At 40.3% G+C, this 22,099-nt stretch overlaps 1 protein-coding gene across 1 annotated transcript in view; it reads left to right on the top strand.

The window, feature by feature from the left end:
* The window catches only part of LOC124552594 (translation initiation factor eIF-2B subunit alpha), a 49,274-nt gene extending 27,903 nt beyond the window's left edge, over positions 1 to 21,371 (top strand). Inside the window, exons 7-8 of the mRNA XM_047126919.1 lie at positions 8,378 to 8,503; positions 21,178 to 21,371. Of these exons, the coding sequence (XP_046982875.1) occupies positions 8,378 to 8,503; positions 21,178 to 21,333 (282 nt within the window). The 3' untranslated portion in view covers positions 21,334 to 21,371. The remainder of the gene's footprint in view (positions 1 to 8,377; positions 8,504 to 21,177) is intronic.
* The last annotated feature ends 728 nt before the right edge of the window (positions 21,372 to 22,099 follow it).

Raw genomic sequence — 22,099 nt, 5'->3', positions numbered from 1 at the left:
ATAGTAGCATTTTATATATTTAGATAGGTTAAATGAATTGTCTAGATTCAGACAGAATTACTGAATAATTATGTCACTATTGCAAATTTTCCTACTTAAATTTATAAATGCCTGACTTACTGTGAATTTATTGAAAAACTATGACACAATCTGGGTGCGGTTGATTGTCACTCAACTGAAACTTTAATGTGAAACAGTTATAGCAAAGTACCTACTTCTGTGTATGTAGCCATATGTGACAAGTGTGGTCTTTCAGTAAATATGGAAGCATAATGACATAATTGAACTAATTTTTAAACCGTGTTGTGTTGTCAAAGAAATGGTGAACATTTAAGAATTTATTTAACATTTCCCTTTTAAGAAAAAAGGTTTTCCTGCTTAAGTTTTCTATATAATCAGTCACTGTATATAGCTGTGAGTAATAATTTAATTTTTCCTGCAAAATAAGAAAAGTATTTTGTTTTATTATTAACTTTAGGAATAACCACCACTGTTATAATGTTCTTTGCTGTTAACTGGCTTGAAATATTGCCAGTGGTGTCCCATTAACTTCACGTATCCACACACTTGTTTGTTTGTTGTGAACATGGCTCCACTGAGCTTGTTTTTCTCCTCACTTGTGGCTGTAGCAGTGGCATTGACTGAAGATGACTGCTAATCTCTGGCACTGCAGATGTCTTACTTATCCAGAAACTGACAATATGGCAAAGAATAGTTTCGTAACTAAGCATATTGTCTGATAAATGCTCATGGACTCAGACTTCTGTATCATTGTGTGGTCCTGCTGTTAAGGCTCTTCAATGCTGGGATGGGATGTTTCAATGGGATCCACTCAGTTAATTCACTATGTTCACTGCAGATTACACCCTCACAATTATTTATTTTAACAGCAAGATGTCAATTTATTCAAACTTTCACTTTCAAACTAATGAATGTGTATCCATCACAATAAATAATTTTAACAATTGGTACACTGTTCCAAAGCACAAAAAATCACTCTACAGTCACTTTTTATGTACTATCCACAGTCGCTGTAGTTCACCGGCTTCTTCCATCTCTCTGTCAAAACAAATAGCTGTTTCTTCTCTGTTCACAGTCACCACTATTGTTCGTACATTTGTATGTCTTTGACAAGAACTTTCACAATTTTTGTTCTTTTGACTTCTTGATTTCTGTGTTATTGACATTCTTCTGCATTGACTCTTTTGAGAAATCTCTTGCGTATTACTTCTTCTGTCTTCTCTTTTCTGCCTTCTCCCTCATCAAACCCTCTCTCTGTCGAAACTTTAAAATGTCGATGTTTCATCTCACAGTTCAATGACACAGTACAACAATTACATGTCTAAGGCCCTGGTAGTGGTCTCAATTGATTTTGAGAAAGCCTCTAATTCAGTTAACTAGCAAATATTGTTTGGCATTTTGATAGCATCTGGAATGATCTCTACGACAGTGGAAATTATCAAGCAACACATTCACAAGTAAAATTCATTGAAGAATTTACCAGAGAGTTTTTAATTGAAATTGGAGTGTGGCAGGGTGATGGATTGTCTCCAGTTTCCTTCAGCTGCATGTCAGAGAAGGTCATTCGATAATGGGGAAAGGAATTAGCTGGGAAAGTTGTGTTGCACAACGTTTACATTGGAGGATTAAAGAATGTATTAGTCAATGGCCTTGCCTTCACCGACAACCTGGCAGTCCTGTCAAGAAACACAGAGATAACTGTGGAACAGATAAATATGCTGTAGTTACAGGCAGAAAAAGCTGGCCTGCAAATTTCATTTGAGAAAACAAAGTACATAACCTACATCCAAACAGCGCTTCATCATCTAACAACAAATAGAAAAAGTGGTCAGTCTCAGATACCTCAGTTAGACAGCAAGTGAAAAAGAAGCCATCAACAGCAGCAAGAGAAGATGGGTGCTGTTCTTCATAGGACACGTGTCCTATACAAGAAAAAGGCAATTTCAAGAAAGCTTAAGTCAGTCACTATACAGTGATCAAAACAGACAGTCTCTACACAAGTGAATGGCTCAGAATGACATGAAAAGCTGGACTGAGAAAATCTGAGAAATATTCAAAGTAATGGGCCCTAGAGCAATAGATAGACAGTATAAGCTTCCAGCAAGAGGAGAGTTATACAGCGACAGTGAACGGCTGTTGAAGTCAGTAGGAAAATGACAGCTGAAATCATATGCATATCTGTTCGGGATGGATACAACCTTACCTTACCTTAATGTATTGGGCAACAGACCTGAACATTATGATAAATGGTTCAGGGAAGGACCTCAAGAGCATTGAAGTGAATCAGGACATCTGTGACAGATCGAAGAGCAGATCACTCATCAACAACTTTAAAGGCTTTCACGACGACCAAAACCGGAACAGTGGATGGACAGCAGAGAGAAGACAGGCAACCAGGAAAGAGCGTAATCCATTTGGGGCTTTTTTTTAAAAAAAAAAAAAAAAAAAAAAAGAAGAAGAAGAAGAAGTTGCTAGGCATGGTCTCTGATGACCCTAAGTGAGAGGAAAACAAGACCATCACCCATTGTGACATCATCTTCATTCCACTCATCGCAAAATTTCCAAAACTGCATGCCACTCTCTCAATACTTTCAGTCTCCTCTCTGTGCTACATTGTCTAGTACCTTCCGCCGCAGAAGTTGAACACGCACCAGAACAAATGGACGTGGTCAGCCCATAGAGGGCTCCGCCTCCGCGGCGGCTATTCTGCGCAGCGGCTCTTGCGCAGCGAGGGCGCCACCACTACGCCACGTGCAGACAGCGGCCAATAGCCGCTCTCTCCGGTTTCGTATATAGGGACCTGCTCTGCCCTAGTCCAGTCAGTCTGGTACTCGCTCTGGATTTCGTTTCTATCTCGATGGTACTGCGTTCTGGTCGTTGCTCGTTGTTGACATTTGCCTGGCTCTGGTTCCGAGTGGATTTACTGTTGGTGTTTGGTGTTGTGGTTTCCACAAGCCTCCGTTGTTTATCCCTTTAGTGACCAGTGGGAACTATAGTGCCCACTTATTTGTTTTCGCTGTAAGTTCAGTGGTAACCCGTGTTCCCACTTCTAACTTGTGCTGTCAGCTCTGTTAGAGTATGCTAACTACATGTAAATTGTGAACGGGTGTGCGAAAGCGGTTGTATTTCTACCTTGTTAGTCAATCAATGCAGAAGCGCAGTTTCCGTGCGAAAACGAGCCACTGTTTCGACCGCCACAGCATTTATTGTACAGTGTGCTTTCCTTTCGCGTGTGAAGTGACTTGTGTCATATTTATCTACTTTTACATTTGTGAGGGAGATAGTATTCGTGTATATTTGCTGGATTTGATTGAAAATTACGTAAATATTACAAGGTTAGTGGGAATTATTTTTCCCACTGAACTTGGGTGAAGTGCAATGCATATGGCTGCGTAATTGGCATCGTAGTTATTGTTTGTTTCTTATTGTTTAGAATGCCTGGACTGATGGCAGAAGAGGTTTTCAGAATTTTGTATGCTTTACCTGAAGATGTAGAAGATTCAGATATCGATGCTGACTCTGATGATGATTTTGAGTCACCAAATACTTCACAGATATGCTGAAAAAAAATTCTAGACTTAGCAGGGGAGAATTCGAATTTTCTGTCAGGTCATGTGTTGCTGCAGTGAAGTGGCAGGATAGCAAACCTGTTTGTATACTATCAAATTACCACAATCCAAACACATTACAATTGTTTTGAGAAGAAACAAAGATGGAAGCAGAAGTGAAGTAAGTATTCTGCCCATTGGCTGTGGCAGAGTATAATAAAATAATGGGAGGAGTGGATAGATTTTATCACCTGCATGAACGGTATGCTGTAGGCTATCGTTCATGGAAGTGGTGGCACACTGTTTTTCTTTCTTGTAGATTTGGCAGCTGTCAATTCCTACATTATGTGGAAGCTACAGAAGACAGAAGCAGACCAGCTAACATTTAGTTTGCACTTGGCGAGGCAGCTTATCTCTGGAATCTCAGGTCATAAGCGAAGAAGAAGGTCTGTTCATTTTCAAACACCAGAAAGGGGACAAGTCTGGAGTGCCAGATGAAGTTCGTCTGGAGAAAGTTGGAACTCATTTGCCTACAAAAGGTACAACAAACACAAGATGCCGCCAATGTAGCACCAAGAACAAAGAAAAGAACGAAACTAATGTGCAGCAACTGTCGGGTACCTTTGTGTGTAGCACCATGCTTCTCTAAGTTCCATAGTACATCACCTTAGTGAACTCTAAGGGCAATATGAACAAATACTAATATAAATGTAATGTTTAACATGCTTTTTGTACTAAAAAAAAGGATATACATTTTTTATTAAATTAGCAAGAGAAGTTACTCCAGAGTTCGGTGGGAACAATAGTTCACACTAATTTTTTTATACTCTTAGGCTAAACTCTCACTTTTAAGATTTAAACTATGATTTTATGAATGGTTCCTTAGCCCAATAAAGTGTTCATAAAAAGTCTACAACTTATGGAAATAATTTGGTCACTAAAGGGTTATCTCTTCCTTGTTGTGTCGGTCATAGTCAGTCGTGGTCGGTTGTTGTCAGTTGTCGTTGGTCTGTCGTCCGACTCGTCCTTGTGTTTACCCAGTGGCGCGTGCTCCACCACTGGCGGCTTCCCCACCTGGCGGCTCCGATCCGCAGCCCAAGGCGTTTCTGCAGTTGGTTTTGGTTACTACACATTGTCCAACTGTTAGCATGGAAATAAGACATCCTTTCCGCAAAACACAAACATTTCTCCACTAACAAGCCGAGGAGCCCTCACTGCCTATCTTTCCACTTCCAGCTTCTGTAGCCAACTGTCTCTTGTTTCTCAGTAAAGTTACAATAATAAAATTTAATTTGTCAGACCATAGCACTTAATATTATATAGAACATACATTTGGGTTTACCTTTGAAAATAAAGATCACATTTTTACAGTGTTAGTAATATATTAAATCAACGTTAAAATCATTGTTGAGGACTGAAAAGGTGTCGCATGTGCAGTGATACAAATTCTCCATCACAATGTATTCAAGCACATGTAGTTGTGAGTAGAAGTTGCTTAGATTTTGTAATCTAGTTTCCTATGACTCAATGCTAAAGTAGCAGACTGCAGATCCAAAGGTCTCTGGTTGATCCACAGTCAGTCCTAAGATTTTTATCTGTCACTTTTTTTGATAATGTGAAAAACAGGGACTTGCTTCAGATTACATTGTAGATCCCCCTATAACTGGCTGTGTCAGTCAGTTCGAAGGTTGTAGAGTGGCAACGGAATACCATCTCTGATGGGACTGTGCATAGTGAAACATCGTGAAATTCCAACCAATCTTCTAGTTGATTACAGTGTTACTGTTTTAAAAATATTTTACCATCTCCCTTTTTGATGAAGTGATTGAGCAGAGTGAATACAAGACTCCCTAGAAATTACACAATGTTCTTTTTTTCTGAATTTTTGTAGCCAAAAGAAGAGTGGGAAATGGACATATCAAATTGACCAGTGTGAGGTCTAATTTTGAAGAAGAAGAAGATGATGATGATGAAATTATTTGGCTTGAAAATAATCTATGTGATTAAGACACTATTAATGAATGCTTTAAGGCAAATTGAAATATTTCACAAACAGCTGCTGTTAGCCATGTAAAAGAAGTGTCAAAAAATATCAAATTTCAGCATAAATTGAAACTTCTCTGTTTTCTCTTGGCTTATGTACTCTTAATAATAGTAGTAGTAGTAGTCATAACAACAATAATAATAATAGAACACTGATCTGTATTTAAATATATTATATTTTATGCTTTCTGAAAAAAAAGTGAATATAAATTTTTTTTTAAAAATGGGAAAGTCATGTTTTCTAATTATATACTAGATTAGAGAAATACATGAGGCTCCTTTGAATGATGCGCTCGAAACCACATACAGATGATGTGCTGATTGAGAGTTTAATGTTCAGTGTTTAATTGAGAATCTTACAATTTTATAGAGTACTAGAGAATATTTGTCTGGCACAATTTCACTTGGTAATCTCCATATGTCACTAAAGTACGTACAGCTCTTCTGCGAGTACCATTCAAAGGCATGTCTAATGCTTTTCTAATCTATGTTATTTCCCGCTTTTAGACAAATCCTTGCACAAGAAAGTTAAATGCTCTTTTGTCTTTCATACAAAGTTTTATTTATTCTTTCTTGTTTAACAATCATCTGATGTTGATGTTGATGATGATGATGATGATGATGATGACTTGCTAAGAATTTAAACTGCAGACCGACTCTATTGAATAGGGTAGACAGGGCATGTATTCTATGCTATTACTTATACTCTAGAGCTTTTTGATCTTCTACATCTACATCTACACTTTGCAAACCAATGTGAAGTGCATGGCAGAGGGTACATTCCATTGCACCATTTATTAGGGTTTCTTCCCATTCCATTCATGTATGGAGCGTATGAAAAGTGATTGAATGCCTCTGTGTGTGCTGTAATTATTTTAATCTTGTCTTCATGATTTCTGAGTGAGCGATACTTAGGGAGTTTAGTATATCCCTGGAGTCATCAATTAAAACTTGTTCTTGAAGTTTTGATACTAGACTTTCTCGAGTTTGTTTATGCCTGTCTTCAAAAGTCTGCCCAGCCATTTTTTTCAGTGTCTCAGTAACATTCCCATTCGTCAAACAAACCTGTGACCATCCATGTCCTTCTCTGTATACATTTAATATCCCACATTAGTCCTATTTGGCAAGGGTCCCACACACTTGAGCAATATTCTAGAATGGATTGCATGAGTGATTTGTAAGCAATATCCCTTCTAGACTGATTTCACTTCCCCAGTATTCCACCAATAACCTGAAACCTAGTGCCTGCTTTACTCACAACTGAACCTAAGTGATCATTCCATTTCATATCACTGCAAAATGTTACACCCAGATATTTGTATGAGTTGATTGATTCCATCTGTGACCCATTGATATTATAGTCATAGGATACTACATGTCTTTCTTTTGTAAAGTGCAAAATTGTACGTTTCTGAATATTAAAAGCAAGTAGTCAATGTTTGCACCTCTTTGAAATCTTACCAAGATCTGACTGAATATGTATGCAGCTTCATTCACATAGTACTTCATTATAGATTACTGGATCGTGTGCAAAAAGCCTGATTTTACTGTTAATATCGCCTGTAATGTCATTAACATACAACAGGAACAGCAAGGGTCCCAACACATTCCCTGGGGTACACCCAAAGTTACTTCTACATCTGACCATGTCTCTCCACCCAAGGTGACATGACATGACGTGCCGTGCCCTCCCTACCAAAAAGTCCTCAGTCAAGTCACAAATTTCACTTGATACCCCATGTGATCAAACATTTGACAATAAGTGCATGTGTGGCATGGAGTCAAATGTTTTTTTGGAAATCGAGAAATATACTGCATCTACCTGACTGCCTTTATGCAAAGCTTTCAGTATGTCATGTGAAAAAAATGAGAGTTGAGTTCCACATGTTTGATGTTTTCAGAATCCGTGCTGGTTGGCATTGAGAAGGTCATTCTGTTCTAGATACCTCATTATGTTTGAGCACAAAATATGATCTAAGACTCTACAACAAATTGATGTCAAGGATATGGGACGGTAGTTTTTTTGATCACTTTTACTATCCTTCTTGTAGACAGGTGTGACCTGTGCTTTCTTCCAACTACTGGGCAAGGTTTTTTTAGTCAAGAAATCTTAAAATAGATTATAGTTAGAAGGGGGGCTAACTCAGCTGCAAATTCAGTATATGATCGGATAGGGATTTCGATTTTTAATGATTTCATCTGTTTCTCAACACCACTGACACTAATACTGATTTCAATCATGTTTTCAATGGCACAAGGATTAAATTAGGGCAATTCTCCTGGGTTTTCTTTTCTGTAGGAACTTTTGAAAACAGAGATAAGTATTTCAGCTTGATACCCACTAATGTTGGTGCTACTAACAGCATTTGCATATAACCAGATTTTTTTGTTTTGTGGAAGAGTATCTAACAGTATTCTACTATGGTAGTCACTGAATGCTTCATACATTTCTCTCTTGACAGCCAACTGTGTTTCATTCAGAATCTCTCTGCCTATAGGCCTATACATTGTTTTAGGCCTGTTATGCAGTAGTCTCTGTATCTTTAGAAGTTTCTTCACAGTGACTGTGTATTATGGAGTATCCCTCCCGTCACGAACTTTTTTACTGGGCTGCAGCATGCCAGAATTATGTTTTTCTGTTTTGATAAAGCAAGCTGTAATTGGAGATTTACTTGTCAGTATGATAGCCTTTTTCAAGTAATATTATTTACAGTTAACGAAGTCATCATTGTTTCGTAATAATGTTATGTATTGTGACCCAACAGGTTGGGAGTTACACAATGGCACTGTGTGCGAGGGAAATGAAGAAGCCGTTCTACGTGCTGTGCGAAAGTTTTAAGTTTGTACGCCTCTATCCGCTCAACCAGCAGGATCTACCAGATGAATTCAAGGTAAGAGAAGTCAGAATAGAGTATCTGACTGTTTTCTGTAAATCATCTAAAATGGTTAATTATGTCAGTTTATACCCATAACGTGCTTTTTCCCTTCTTGACTTTCAGTATTTTTTTTTATAAAAATGGAAGTGATATTCAAATAATTTGAAAGCTCGCTAAAACGCTCCGTTCAAGTCATGTGATGCCTGTGACATCACTGTCATGAAGCTAATTCACAGTGATGTCTTGTTTTGGAATTTACATTTCGGAAAATGGGTTGCAAATGGCACGTAGTACCACACTGTACAGATACATCCATAAAAACTCTTGGAAAATTGTTTTTGAGTGCTTCAGAGAATGAGAAGGTGCATAAAAATTGGTTGCACTGTACCGGCAAAATGCCACTCCGTCAATGCCCACTTTCCGTTACTTAATTAAAAATGTCTTACACTCTAAAGTTAACAATTTACTTCTGAGATACGCTTTCCCAGTGTTATAAAGAAGGGTAGCGTTGGTCGACGTAATTAAACTCTTAGTAAAAACTGTCGTTATAGCCAGTCCCTTGAATATTATTGGTAACTCGGTTGGTAGAGCGGTGTACTATCGAATATTCAAAGGCGATATCCATAGGTCATTAGTTCAAATCTAGCCTGCAACAATATTTTAACTTATTTATAAAACAAATTGACAGTCCTTTCATGTGAAAACCAAATCACAATTACAAAATTTCACCACAACAATTAAAAACAGAGTATTATTGTGTTTTTGTTGACATTTACATGTGCCATTGCAAAATAGCTGTTCACACACTTTACATTCGAGAAGATATTTCCTAGTTAATGTGACCACTTACTTAGTACTTTATTAGAAACAATGTTTTTTTTTTACTGTCCAGCTAGGATCCTTATTGTTAAAGCTTTTGAAATTTCATCATTGTACATAAATGAAGCTAAGTCTGCTTCGGACACTGATGTTAGTTTACACTCAACAAACAGCACAACCCTTATGTTTGTGTTTCCTGCTTGTTGTACAGGGTTATTACAAATGATTGAAGCGATTTCACAGCTCTACAATAACTTTATTATTTGAGATATTTTCACAATGCTTTGCACGCACATACAAAAACTCAAAAAGTTTTTTTAGGCATTCACAAATGTTCGATATGTGCCCCTTTAGTGATTCGGCAGACATCAAGCCGATAATCAAGTTCCTCCCACACTCGGCGCAGTATGTCCTCATCAATGAGTTCGAAAGCATCATTGATGCGAGCTCGCAGTTCTGGCACGTTTCTTGGTAGAGGAGGTTTAAACACTGAATCTTTCAACCCCACAGAAAGAAATCGCATCGGGTTAAGTCGGGAGAGCGTGGAGGCCATGACATGAATTGCTGATCATGATCTCAACCACGACCAATCCATCGGTTTTCCACTCTCCTGTTTAAGAAATGCCGAACATCATGATGGAAGTGCGGTGGAGCACCATCCTGTTGAAAGATGAAGTCGGCGCTGTCGGTCTCCAGTTGTGGCATGAGCCAATTTTCCGCGGGCTACGCGTGAAACTTGCCCGCACACGTTCAACCGTTTCTTTGCTCACTGCAGGTCGACCCGCTGATTTCCCCTTACAGAGGTTTCCAGAAGCTTTAAACTGCGCATACCACCGCCAAATGGAGTTAGCAGTTGGTGGATCTTTGTTGAACTTCGTCCTGAAGTGTGCTTGCACTGTTATGACTGACTGATGTGAGTGCATTTCAAGCACAACATACGCTTTCTCGGCTCCTGTCACCATTTCGTCTCACTGCGCTCTCGAGCGCTCTGGCGGCAGAAACCTGAAGTGCGGCTTCAGGCGAACAAAACTTTATGAGTTTTTCTACGTATCTGCAGTGTGTCGTGACCATATGTCAATGAATGGTGCTACAGTGAATTTATGAAATCGCTTCAATCATTTGTAATAGCCCTGTACATGCTTTATATCTCTCTGGATACGAAACCTCATCATTCTACACCTCGTTGTACTGCAGGAGTATGGTGATATCTTCACTACTAGCTATGCTTTCCAAAAAAGTGAATTGTGTGTAAGTTCCAAAAAAGTTAATTGTGTATAAGCAAAATAGATGCATCTATTCTCACGTGTCCATTTCCCAGACTAAGAAGCTATATGCAATACATTCCTCCATTGAAACAACTGCTACAATGCATTCATTCTTGCTAGCGATATTTTCATATTTCATTTAAAACTTTTAAAAATTTATGACCCTTCCAAAAATCGAACCCGTGTACTTCATATCCTTAATTACATGTGCTATCTATTGCACTACAGATCGTGGCCATCTGCTGAATATCTTGTAGAGTGGAAAGCAGCACTAATATTTGCCAAGAATAATTTTATTGTGTTTTGGGTCAGATTTCATGACTGACATCAACAATCTAGATATAGGATATAGACCAATTTGCAAAAGTTCCACAAACCCTTAGTTTTGAGCAGGTTTAATGATGTTGCAGGGAGCTGAGAAAAGAATGTCCGTCGTGACAAATATCGCCGCTCTAATTGAGTGGAGCATAAACGCATCAATTTTTGTAATATTGCCACCATCAGCGTTCACAAAATTCCTGTCTATTGTTACTTAAAAGTTGTAAATGCATTTTCTATACTAAGGAGCTTAACTATTTGCAGAAAAAGTACATAAAAACATTGTAACTTCGGCTAATACTCCTGTGACACACATATAGCTTCGTCTTACTCCTAGTCTGTGATATTACAAGAGCTTCAGCCAATAACAGAGCATTTTCGATAATGTGACCAAATCTTGGTATCTATTGATTTTGAAGCTTTAATTACATAAAAATAACTGATATTTTGTGAGAGTATTGATAGTAAATGTTTTTTGAATGTCGTAATTACTCCGAATAATAACAATCTGAACCATATTTTTAACATAGGAAAATAGCCTATTGTCGTATTGTAATAGCTCACTTGTATCTTGATGCTTCTCTGCTGAGAAACTTATACAAACAGTGGAAATTTGATGTTGTGAAGAAAAGTGAAATAATTATTGTAGAGAATATGTCCTTAATTTTTTAGATGTGGATTTTTTTAATGGGCAATGGCATTGATTTTTATTGCATGAAAAGTCATGTATTGAAATTTTCTTGCTCTCTGTTTTGAATGTGTCCCCACATATAATGTTGGGCCTCTTAAATATGATAGTGCTCTCAGTGTTGGATCCATATTAGAGTGGTAGGATGTACAAAACAGAAAACTGAACCTGAGCTTTAAAGTGTTGTTCACATAATGTCATGTGATCTTTATAGGTATCAGTATCTAGACACCTAAATAATCTGTTCTGGGCACGATTTAATAATTCAAAATTAGCGTATGACATTCTTCTCTACAAACAATTTCTCAGTATAACCTCCATCGAGCCCATTGCACATTATTTTAACAAGAATGAAAAATACTCCTACTGTAGCACAAAAGAGGTGACTATGTCCTGGGCAGAGTTATGGATATCAAAGGAGGAAACTAGCTCTTCAACTTATCTGGCAGCTTCAAAGACATTTAAATCAAAACATCGTGATGTATTCCCACTTTTTTATTTGTTTGGTATTAATACCAACATCATGTTATATATATGACCAGTGAAGTAACATGATACTTGATGTCATGCTGTGTAACACGACATGTCATCATGTTGTCCAACATGGTACTTGTCATGTTGAGCAATATGGCACAAAGTGACATTAAAGTTTAGGATGCATGCATCCCACTCTGGGATATTTCCAATTATAGCTGCACCCCCGCTCTTGGATACTTCCTTTAATAGATGCATTCCACACTGTAGAAGCACATAAATTTGTGTCTACTTGTTCTTACACCCCTAACCATACTTAATACATAGTGTTGGTATGGGGAAGAAATGGTCCCCGTGGAGAGAAATATCACACCCTCCCCTCCCCACACCAAGTAATCAATTCTTTAACAGTCCCTTCAGGAACAAATACACCACAGAAATTTTACTGCCCCAGGAAAACTTTTTTTAGCTATTTCATGTACGCTCGTCAGCCATACGATATTATACAGGGTGCTTTTTTCACCCCGTTTGCAAACAATGAGCATATACAGTACAAAAAAGCTCAAATGGACTTATGTCCAGAAAGCATAGTTTCCGTGCTAGAGACCATTTGTTCAATAGTACTTTACTACAGAGACTGCGGTCTAATACATGCTGTACCATGCAGCCACAGTTACAGTATGCATGATTTCCTCCTGGAGGGTGGTACTATTCGTTCATATGTCATGCCCTAGCACCATCTCCTGCCATGGTAATTGGCAGTGTTGTGTCCGATTAACTTCTCTTGCCGACTCACCTTGTAGTGGATGTGTTACAGCATTGTACACAATCGTTTCATATTCTAATCGAGAGCGTGCTGACGTGTTTACGTACGGAAAGGCAAATGGCAACAGGCAACGGGTGGCAGACAGCAAGGTTGTAACAGGAGACCTATCCCCGCTGACAACAACCACAGCATTCAATGTTTGTGACAGTGTTTTGCCGTTTGTCTGTGGTAGGGTCATTTCAGGAAGCAGGAAATCGTGAAGGACACCCGAAATGTTCAGACACGAGACTTGGAGGAAAATGTGATCAACACTGCGGAAGGCACCCACAATATCAGTATCGGCCAGTAAGCCCGCATTCGGGAGGACGACGGTTCAATCCCGCGTCCGGCCATCCTGATTTAGGTTTTCCGTGATTTCCCTAAATCACTCCAGGCAAATGCCGGGATGGTTCCTCTGAAAGGGCACGGCCTACTTCCTTCCCCATCCTTCCCTAATCCGATGAGACCGATGACCTCGCTGTCTGGTCTCCTTCCCCAAACAACCCAACCCCAACCCAGTAAGCCCACCAGTACTGGGTAAGCCAGACGAGTGTGTGGAACATTCTCCATGACAATTGTTACTACCCTTATCACTTACAGCATGTACAGGGCTTACTAGCGACAGACTTTCCACATCGGGAGAAGTTTTGTCCCTGGTTTCTTCACCAGGCAACCTTGATTTCAGGATTTGTATCATCCATCGTATTCACAGATGAGAGTACCTTTATGCAGAGAGGTATCTTCAGTTTTCATAAGTCATCTGTGGGACAGTATGCAGAACCCTCACGGTATGGTGTCAGTGAATTATGAGCATCGGTGCATCCAGAATGTGTGGGCCGGGATAATAGGCGAACATATTTTGGGACCGGTCTAAAAAACCGGAACTATTGGCATTTCTTGCGGGTGACTTTGCCTCCCTGCTGGAAGAAGTTCCATTGATGATTCTAAGGGTTATGTTGCTGCTGCCAGATGGTGCTCTGGTCCACTTCGCCGCCAACGTCCAGACGCATCTCAGTCGTGTCTTCCCTGGTCGACGGATCGGACGAGGGGGTCCAGTTGCATGGCCTGCTCATTCACCAGGTCTCAACACGTGCAATTTCCGGTTATGGGACCATCTCAAAAGTGTCAAGTGTGCAGATCCCATTCAGATGTGGAGACACTGGAGCAGTGTGTACATGCTGCCTTTGACGCCGTTCGGATGCAGCCTGGCCGACGTGAACATGTGAGGCAGATAATGATACTGGGTGTACAAGCATGCATTGAGACACATGGAAATGATTTCCAACACATACTGTAACTGTGGCTGCTTGATACAGCGCATATTAGACTGCAGTCTCTGTAACAATGTGTGATTGAGTAAATGACCTCTAGAACGAAAATCGTGCATTTCTGGACATAATTTCATTAGGCCTTTTTTGTTTCACACTGTGAAAGTAGGGTCAACTTGTAAAAAGAGTGTGAACAAGTTGATATGTTTTGATCCAAATGTTTTTGGAGCTACTAGATAAGTTGTAAAGCTAGTTCCACACTTTTACATCCCTGACTCTCCCCAGGGCATATTTGCCTTTTTGTGCTATGATAAGGGCATTGTTCATTCTGGTTCCCAACTTTTGCTCTACCATAATTTTCACATTAGACTGCCATAGCTTGGTAAACAATGTAGACTTTTGTCCAAATGAAGCTAGATTTTGAAAAGAAAGTTTTCATTTTTAATGTAAGAATGCATTTTATATTTATCTGATGTACTGTAAACAATTTCTATGCATTCAGTTCACATACAAATGCATTTTTCGTACTACATTTAGCTCTCCTTTAAACCATCATATCTTGACAGTGGATAAAGATTGCTGGATAAAAAAAAATTCATTTTCACTGTATCCTTTTATCTATCTTAGTAAAAAGTAGGACTTTATTCCTCCATGAAAGTATTTTGATTGCAGCTTTGTTTAATAATTTACAGTATATGAATGTTAAGAGTTCAGATGGCAAGCCTGTACTCAGCAAAGAAGGGAAGTCTGAAATGTCGAAGGAATATATGGAAGGTATGTACAGCTGAAACAAAATTAAAGACAGTATTATAGAAAGGCAAGTAAATAAAGAGGAGACAATGGGCAGTACGATACTCCAAGGAGACGTGTGACAGAGCTCTGGAAGACCTTAGTCAAACCGATTCCCCTGGAATAGACAACATTTCCCTTAGCATTACTGAGATCCTTGAAAAAGCCAGCTGTGAGAAAACTGTTCCACGTTGTACACAAGATACATCAGATGTGCAAAATACCCCCAGACTCCATGAATTCCAATTCCAAAGAAGGCAGTTGCTGACATGTGTGCATATTATTCAACTACCATTTTAAGAAGTCATGATTGCAAAATACGGACATGAGTTGTATACACAAGAACGGAAAAACTAGTAAAAGCTGGACTCGGGGCTCCAGAGAAATGTAGGAACACGTGAGGCCATACTGACTGAAGGCTTAGCTTAGAAGATAGATTAAGAACAGCAAACCTACACTGAGACGACAAAGTCATGGGATACCAGTATGCACTTATACAGATAGCGGCAGTATCGCATACACAAAGTGTAAAAAGGCAGGGCTGTGAATTATACTCAGGTGATTCATGTGACTATGGCTGCATGACAGGAATAACTGACTTCGAATGTGGAATGGTAGTTGGAGCTAGACGCATGGGACATTTCATTTCAGAAACTGTTAGAGACTTCAATATTCAGAGATCCATAGCGTCAAGAGTGTGCCAAGAATACCAATTTCAAGCATTACCTTTCACCACAGATGACGTAGTGTCTGACAGTCTTCAATTAACTACCGAGAGCAGTGGCATTTGCGTAGAGTTGTCAGTGCTAACAGACAAGCAACACTGCGGGAAGTAACCACAGAAATCAATGTGGAATGTACGACGAATGTCTCCTTTAGGACAGTGCGGCAATATTTGCCATTAATGATCTGTGGCAGCAGATGACCAACATGAGAGCCTTTGCTAACAGCACATCACCACCTCGAGCGCCTCTCCTGGGCTCGTGACCATATCGATTGAACCCTAGACAACTGGGAAACCGTGTCCTAGTTCGGTTGGTAAGAGCTAATGGTAGGGTTTGAGTGTGGCGCAGATCCCCCAAAGCCATACTGTCAAGTTGTCGTCGAGGCCCTGTGTAAGCAGGTGGTTGCTCCCTAATGGTGTGACCTGTGTTGACAGGGAATAGACTAGGATCTCTGGATGTCTGGCTACTTGGAGACCATTTGCAGCCATTCGTGGATGTCATGTTCCCAAACAATGATGGAATTTTTATGGATGACAATGCACTATGTCACCGGGCCACAATTGTTCGCAGTTGGGTTGAAGAACATTGTGGACAATTCAAGCAAATGGTGCGGCCACCCAGATCACCCAAAGTGAATGCCATTGACCATTTGTCCACAAACACCTGCATTGGCAACACTTTCACAATTATGGATGGCTGTAGAGGCAGCATGGTTCAGTATTTCTGCAGGGGATTTCAGACGACTTGTTGAGTCCATGCCATATCGAGTAGCTGCATTACACCAGACAAAAGGAGATCCAACATGATATTGGGAGGTACCCATAACTTTTGTAACCTCTCTGTATGTTTCTAGTGTTTTTATACATTTAGAGAAAGCTTTTGACAGTGTTGGCTGGTCTGTAATCTTTAAAATTCTGAAGGTAGCAGGGGTGAAGTACAGGGAGTGAAAGCATTATCAAGCACAGACATTACACAATTAAGAGTCAAAAGGCATGGAACAGAAGCAGTGGTAGAGAATGGAGTGCGACTGGGTTGTAGCCTCTCCCTAATCTCGTTTTAATACGAGGGTAAGTCAATTAGTATACGCAAAGTAGTTACAAAATTTTATTGTAATCAAATAGGAAACTTACAAGAACATCATTTTTTTTTGACATAGTCTCCTTGTGTTTCACCGCACTTGGTCCATCATTGTACAAGCTTCCTGATGCCCTCATAAAAGATGGTTCTCTGTTGAGCTGCGAGCCAGGAATGTGCCGCGTCTTTCACTGCTTCGTCCTAGGCAAATCGACGGCCCCTTAATGCCTGTTTGAGTGGACCAAACAAGTGATAGTCAGAAGGGGGAAAGATCGGGACTATATGGAGGATGATCCACTACTTCAAATTTGAGTTTCTGGGGTGTTCCAGCAGTGTGGGCAGCAGTATGCGGACGAGCATTGTCGTGCAACAACACAACACCTTTTGACAGCTATCCTCGGTGTTTGCTTCAAATTGCAGGCCTTAGCCTGGCAGTAAGCGTCTGACTGTAACGTACACTGCTTATTGTTGTGCCCCTTTCCCCATAATGTTCCAGTACTGGACTTCGTGTGTCCCAAAAAACCGTATGCATCAGTTTTCCTGCAAACAGTTGGGTCTTGAACTTTTTCTTGCACGGCGAATTTGGATGTTTCCATTCCATACTCAGCCATTTGCTCTCTGGCTCGTAATGATGGATCCATGTTTCGTCACCAGTAATGATCCTGTCTAAGAAGTTGTCCGCTTCGTTACCATAGAGATCCGAACGTTTTTTTCAGATGTCAAAGCATGTTTGTTGATGAAACTGTGTGAGTTCTTTTGGGACCCATCTTGCAGACACTTTATGAAGCCCAAGTTTGCTGTGGATGATTTCGTAGGCAGAACCGTGACTAATTTGCAGACAATGTGAAACTTTGTCAATAGTTAATCATCTGTCAAAGAGAATCATTTCATGTAAACGCTCAATGGTTTCTTCATTTGTGGCGGTAAATGGTCATCCAGCTCCTTCATCGTGCGTAATACTTGTGCGATCATTTTGGAATTTTTAAATCCATTTGTAGACACTCCATTGTGGCAAAAAACTGTTCCCGTACTGTACCAAAAGTCTTTGATGAATTTCGGCCCCGGATACACCTTCTGACCACAAAAAACGGAGCACTGAATGTTGGTCTTCTTTGGTGCAAATAGACAGTGGAGCAGCCATGATTAACAGCATGGCAGCGATAATGAAACTAACATAGAAGCTTGAAAATTGCAAAGCTATAACAACAAATAAATAAAGCATGTGCCATCAATGTAAAAGGACAGTACTACCAAAATAAACAAAAATATAAGTGAATTGCGAATAATAATTGACTTACCCTCATATGTACATTGAACAAGTAGTAAAGAAAGTTAAGGAGAAATTTGGAAACAAAGAAGAAATAAAACATTTGTGGTGCTGTTGGTACTGAAATTATGTCACAGACAGCAAAGGACTTGGAAGAGCAGTTGAATGGAATTGGTAGTGACTTGAAAAGAAATTATAAGATGATCATCAACAGAAGTAAAATGAGAGTAATAGAATGTATTGAGTAAATTAAGGGATGCTGAGAGACTTGAACCAGGAAACAAAGCACTGAAAGTAGTAGGTGGGTTTTGTAATTTGGGCACCAAAATTACTGATGATGGTCATAGTGGAGAGGATGTGAACTGCAGGCTGGCATAGCAATAAAACCAGTTCTGAAAAAGAGAAATCTGGTAATAGTGAATATAAATTCAACTGTTAGGTTGTTATTTTTGGACGTTTCCCATGCTACCTTCAGAATTTCAAAGAATGCAGCTCACTCAACACTTAAAAGCTTTTTCTAAATCTGCAAATACTACATGGTGTCCCACATAAAATGGTAAAACTCCCACCTGAGACTCAAGTAACAATGAAATAACTAAAAAAAGAACAGATAATAGAAGTGTTAAAAAAAAACATGTAGCTACCTGTGTATAAGAGCTGCTGGAAGTGGTGGCCGCAGGCATTGCTGACTTAACGTGACAAAAAGTGTGCTTCTGGGAAGGACAATCTCCAACCGACCATTTACTCAGATTGCGAACAGCAGTCCGACAGGCCTTTACTAACCACTGGCACCTTGTCGCGGTCTTCTTTGACCTACATAATTTATATGACACGGCTTGGTGCCATCACATTTTCATTGCCCTCCATGACTGAGGCTTCCATGGACCCCTTCAGATTTTTATCTGTGAGCTTTTATCTCTGTCTCTTCTGGGTTTGAGTGGGCACTTCACTCAGCACCCCTCGGATTCAGGAGAACAGTATCCCACAGGGTTCTCCGTTAAGTGTTGTGCTCTTCCTCGTAGCCATCAATGGATTTGTAACCTTTGTTGAGCCTGTAGTTACCCTGGCATTGTACGTTGACAATTTTGCATCTGGTGCAGCTTCCACTCTGTAGCATCTGCTAAGCACTGGTTCCAAGATGCCATCTGACGGACCTCTGCATAGTCCATCTCCCATAGCTTCCAGTTTTCTCCCTCCAAAATGCGAGTTATGCATTTTCGTCGCCAACCCACAGTACAAACCAATTCACAAATTTATTTAGGCTACCAGCTCCTCGATGTTGCAGCACAGTCCCATTTCTTGGGCCTTATTTTTGATAGAAAGCAGACATGGTTACCCTGCATTCGCCACCTGAAGACTACATTCATGCGGATGCATAATGCTCTTTGCTTCCTGCAGACTGTGCTCCTCTTCTCCATCTTTACTGTGCTCTGGTCTGGTCCAGAGTAGACTATGACAGGTTTATGGCTCAACGGCTCCTTCCATTCTGAAAGTACTTAACCCAGTTCACCATTGTGGGGTGCGCCTGGCTATTGGTGCCTTTTGCACTAGTCGTGTTGACAGCCTCCTTATAGAAGTGAGGATTCCCCCTCTACAAATATGATGGAGCCAACTGATTTCTTATGCAGTTGACAGTTGCCAATTACCTGACCATCCCGTGTAACCTGTCCTCTTTGCAAAAGAGGAATGTCTCCCTCCTGATAACTGCCCACAGGTCGGATCACTGGTTAGTATGTGTCTCACTTCCTTCTGTCATGATCTCTATCTCCATTCGATGGAATCCACTCCGCATATTTCCTCCCGCATGCCCCCTTGGTTGGTGCCTAGACAATGGATTAGAACTGACCTATTCCAGGGTAGGTATCTGTTGCCCCTATAGTCTTCCGACGCCTTGTATTTTCCATCCTTTCATGGTGCTACCATCTTCTTCGCTGATGGTTCTAAGACAATAATAAAGCAGAATACACTTCTACATCTCCTACTGGTTTAGAATACCATTTATTGGCAGGATTATGTAGTGTGTTCACAGCGGAGCTGCGAGCCATTAACAGGGCCCTCCATTTTGTTACTCAGGCTTCCCTCCACTGTGTTTTTATATGTACCGACTCAATGAGCAGCCTCCAGGCTATCGACCAGTGCAACTCTCATCACCCTTTGGTCTCTGCTATCCGTGACCGCCTCTCTGCCCTTGTCCGTACCACCTGCTCAGTTGTCTTTCTCTGTGTTCCAAGTCGTGTGTGCATCTCAGGGAGTGAACTCGCTGACCATTTGACTAGAGGAGCAGATACTTGCCCCCATTCCCTTTCATGATTCCAGCTACAGATATGCGGACATCTATGTCAAATCTTTCTTTACCCAAAAGTGGAATGACATCTGGTGCACTACTGCTCACAGTAATAAACTCTGCGCACTCGAGGAGTCTACTGCCATTTGGCGCTCTTCTTTCTGCTCCTATCGGAAGGAGTCCACTGTCTTATGCTGTCTACGCATTGGTCATACCAGGCTAACTCATTGTTTCCTCCTGCATAACAAACCAACCCCACACTGTGGTTGGGAGCCAGATTGACAGTATCCCATATATTGATGGAATGTTTTGGCCCTTTGTCCTAAGTATTGTCTTCCAGATTCCTTAAATTTAATATTGGCAGACAATTCACGGGTGGTTGAATAGGTCCTCAGTTTCCTCCGTGAAAGCGGTTTTTATTTTCAGATATAAGGTTTTGCTTTGCTCCTGGATCAGGGACAAGATGGTTGTGGTTTGGGCCTCTCTCCATGTGTTCTTGATCTGGGACCCATGACCACTCCCCTCTGCATAGACCACTCTTTTATCGCTCTGTTTTCCCAGTTTTTAGACTTGGGCTACCATTTTATACCTTCTGGTGTGTGTGTTGTAACTTTCTCATTTTTATAGTTGGACCTCTCTCCACTTTCAGCAGACCCTCTCTCTCCCATGTGTAACTTTGGAATCATGGAGCTGATGATCTCGCCATTCAGTCTCGTACTCCCCTCACTCAATCACACGTTTTGGCTCAACAGTTTGCTTAGTCGAGTGAAACAGTTATTTGCGCTATGAATGAGCATAATGCTGAGTTGGATATAGACTTCTTGTAACATTATTTTTTGCCCAACTTATCCATCTGCCCGTACAGTACTTGTGCAGTGATATTTATTTTTGATTATTTCTCATCTTGTTTCAGCATCCCACTAGCAAGCTGGAGAACGGGAAGGACCTGCAGGAGGAGCACCCACTGGTGGACTATACGCCGCCCTCCTACATCAGCCTCCTCTTCACGGACCTCGGTATCCTCACGCCGTCTGCCGTCAGTGACGAACTTGTCAAACTGTACCTGTAGAGCTCGTCTATTCTAGTAATAAAACTATTCTTACCACATCCGCCATTCTGTTCCATTTTTCTGAAACTACCTCGATAACATAATAAACTGGTCGTCAGTTGCCTGTGCTTCTGCTATTGTCTAATGTAATTGTGGGAGGCTCTTTGTGAAAAGGTGAAACAATGTTCCCAGCGATGTGTTTGGGGAATGACTATGCCCAAACCAGTGAATTCACCTCCTACTATGAGTTGTGATGAGATCTTGTCTTCACAATCCACACTGAATAGGTAAAACATGATGATAGATTATCGATGGAAGGTGACAGCACAACTCTGTTTAAATAAGGGTCAACTTCAGACTCAGTTAAAATATATATATTGACAAAGATCCTCTAGTACATTAATACCGAAGCTCCGATAATTGAATAAAGTAAAAAGGCTCTAAAATAGATGGCAAAAGTACAGTGGAACCTCGCATAGCGAGCATTATTCGTTTCAGAATCTTACTCGTAGTGTGAAACACACATTGAGCGAAACAGTTTATCCCGTATAAATTAAAGTAAAATATGATATGCATTCCATGCAGAAAAAGTACTAAATGTTTTATTTTATTAATGCCATTTATTCAAAGAAAATTGTACATACAGTATTATGTACTTTATTATTCATGGCATATAACTAACAATTTTATGAGAAGGAAAGTTGCTACTCACCATATAGCAGAGATGCTGAGTCGGAGAGAGTGGTTTCAGTTGCCTGAGACAGCAGTCGTGTGTGAGTGGCGTCTG

The sequence above is a fragment of the Schistocerca americana genome, chromosome 10, assembly GCF_021461395.2.
Source record: "Schistocerca americana isolate TAMUIC-IGC-003095 chromosome 10, iqSchAmer2.1, whole genome shotgun sequence".
Taxonomy (NCBI): domain Eukaryota; kingdom Metazoa; phylum Arthropoda; class Insecta; order Orthoptera; family Acrididae; genus Schistocerca; species Schistocerca americana.
This window is presented reverse-complemented; position numbering and strand designations above follow the sequence as displayed.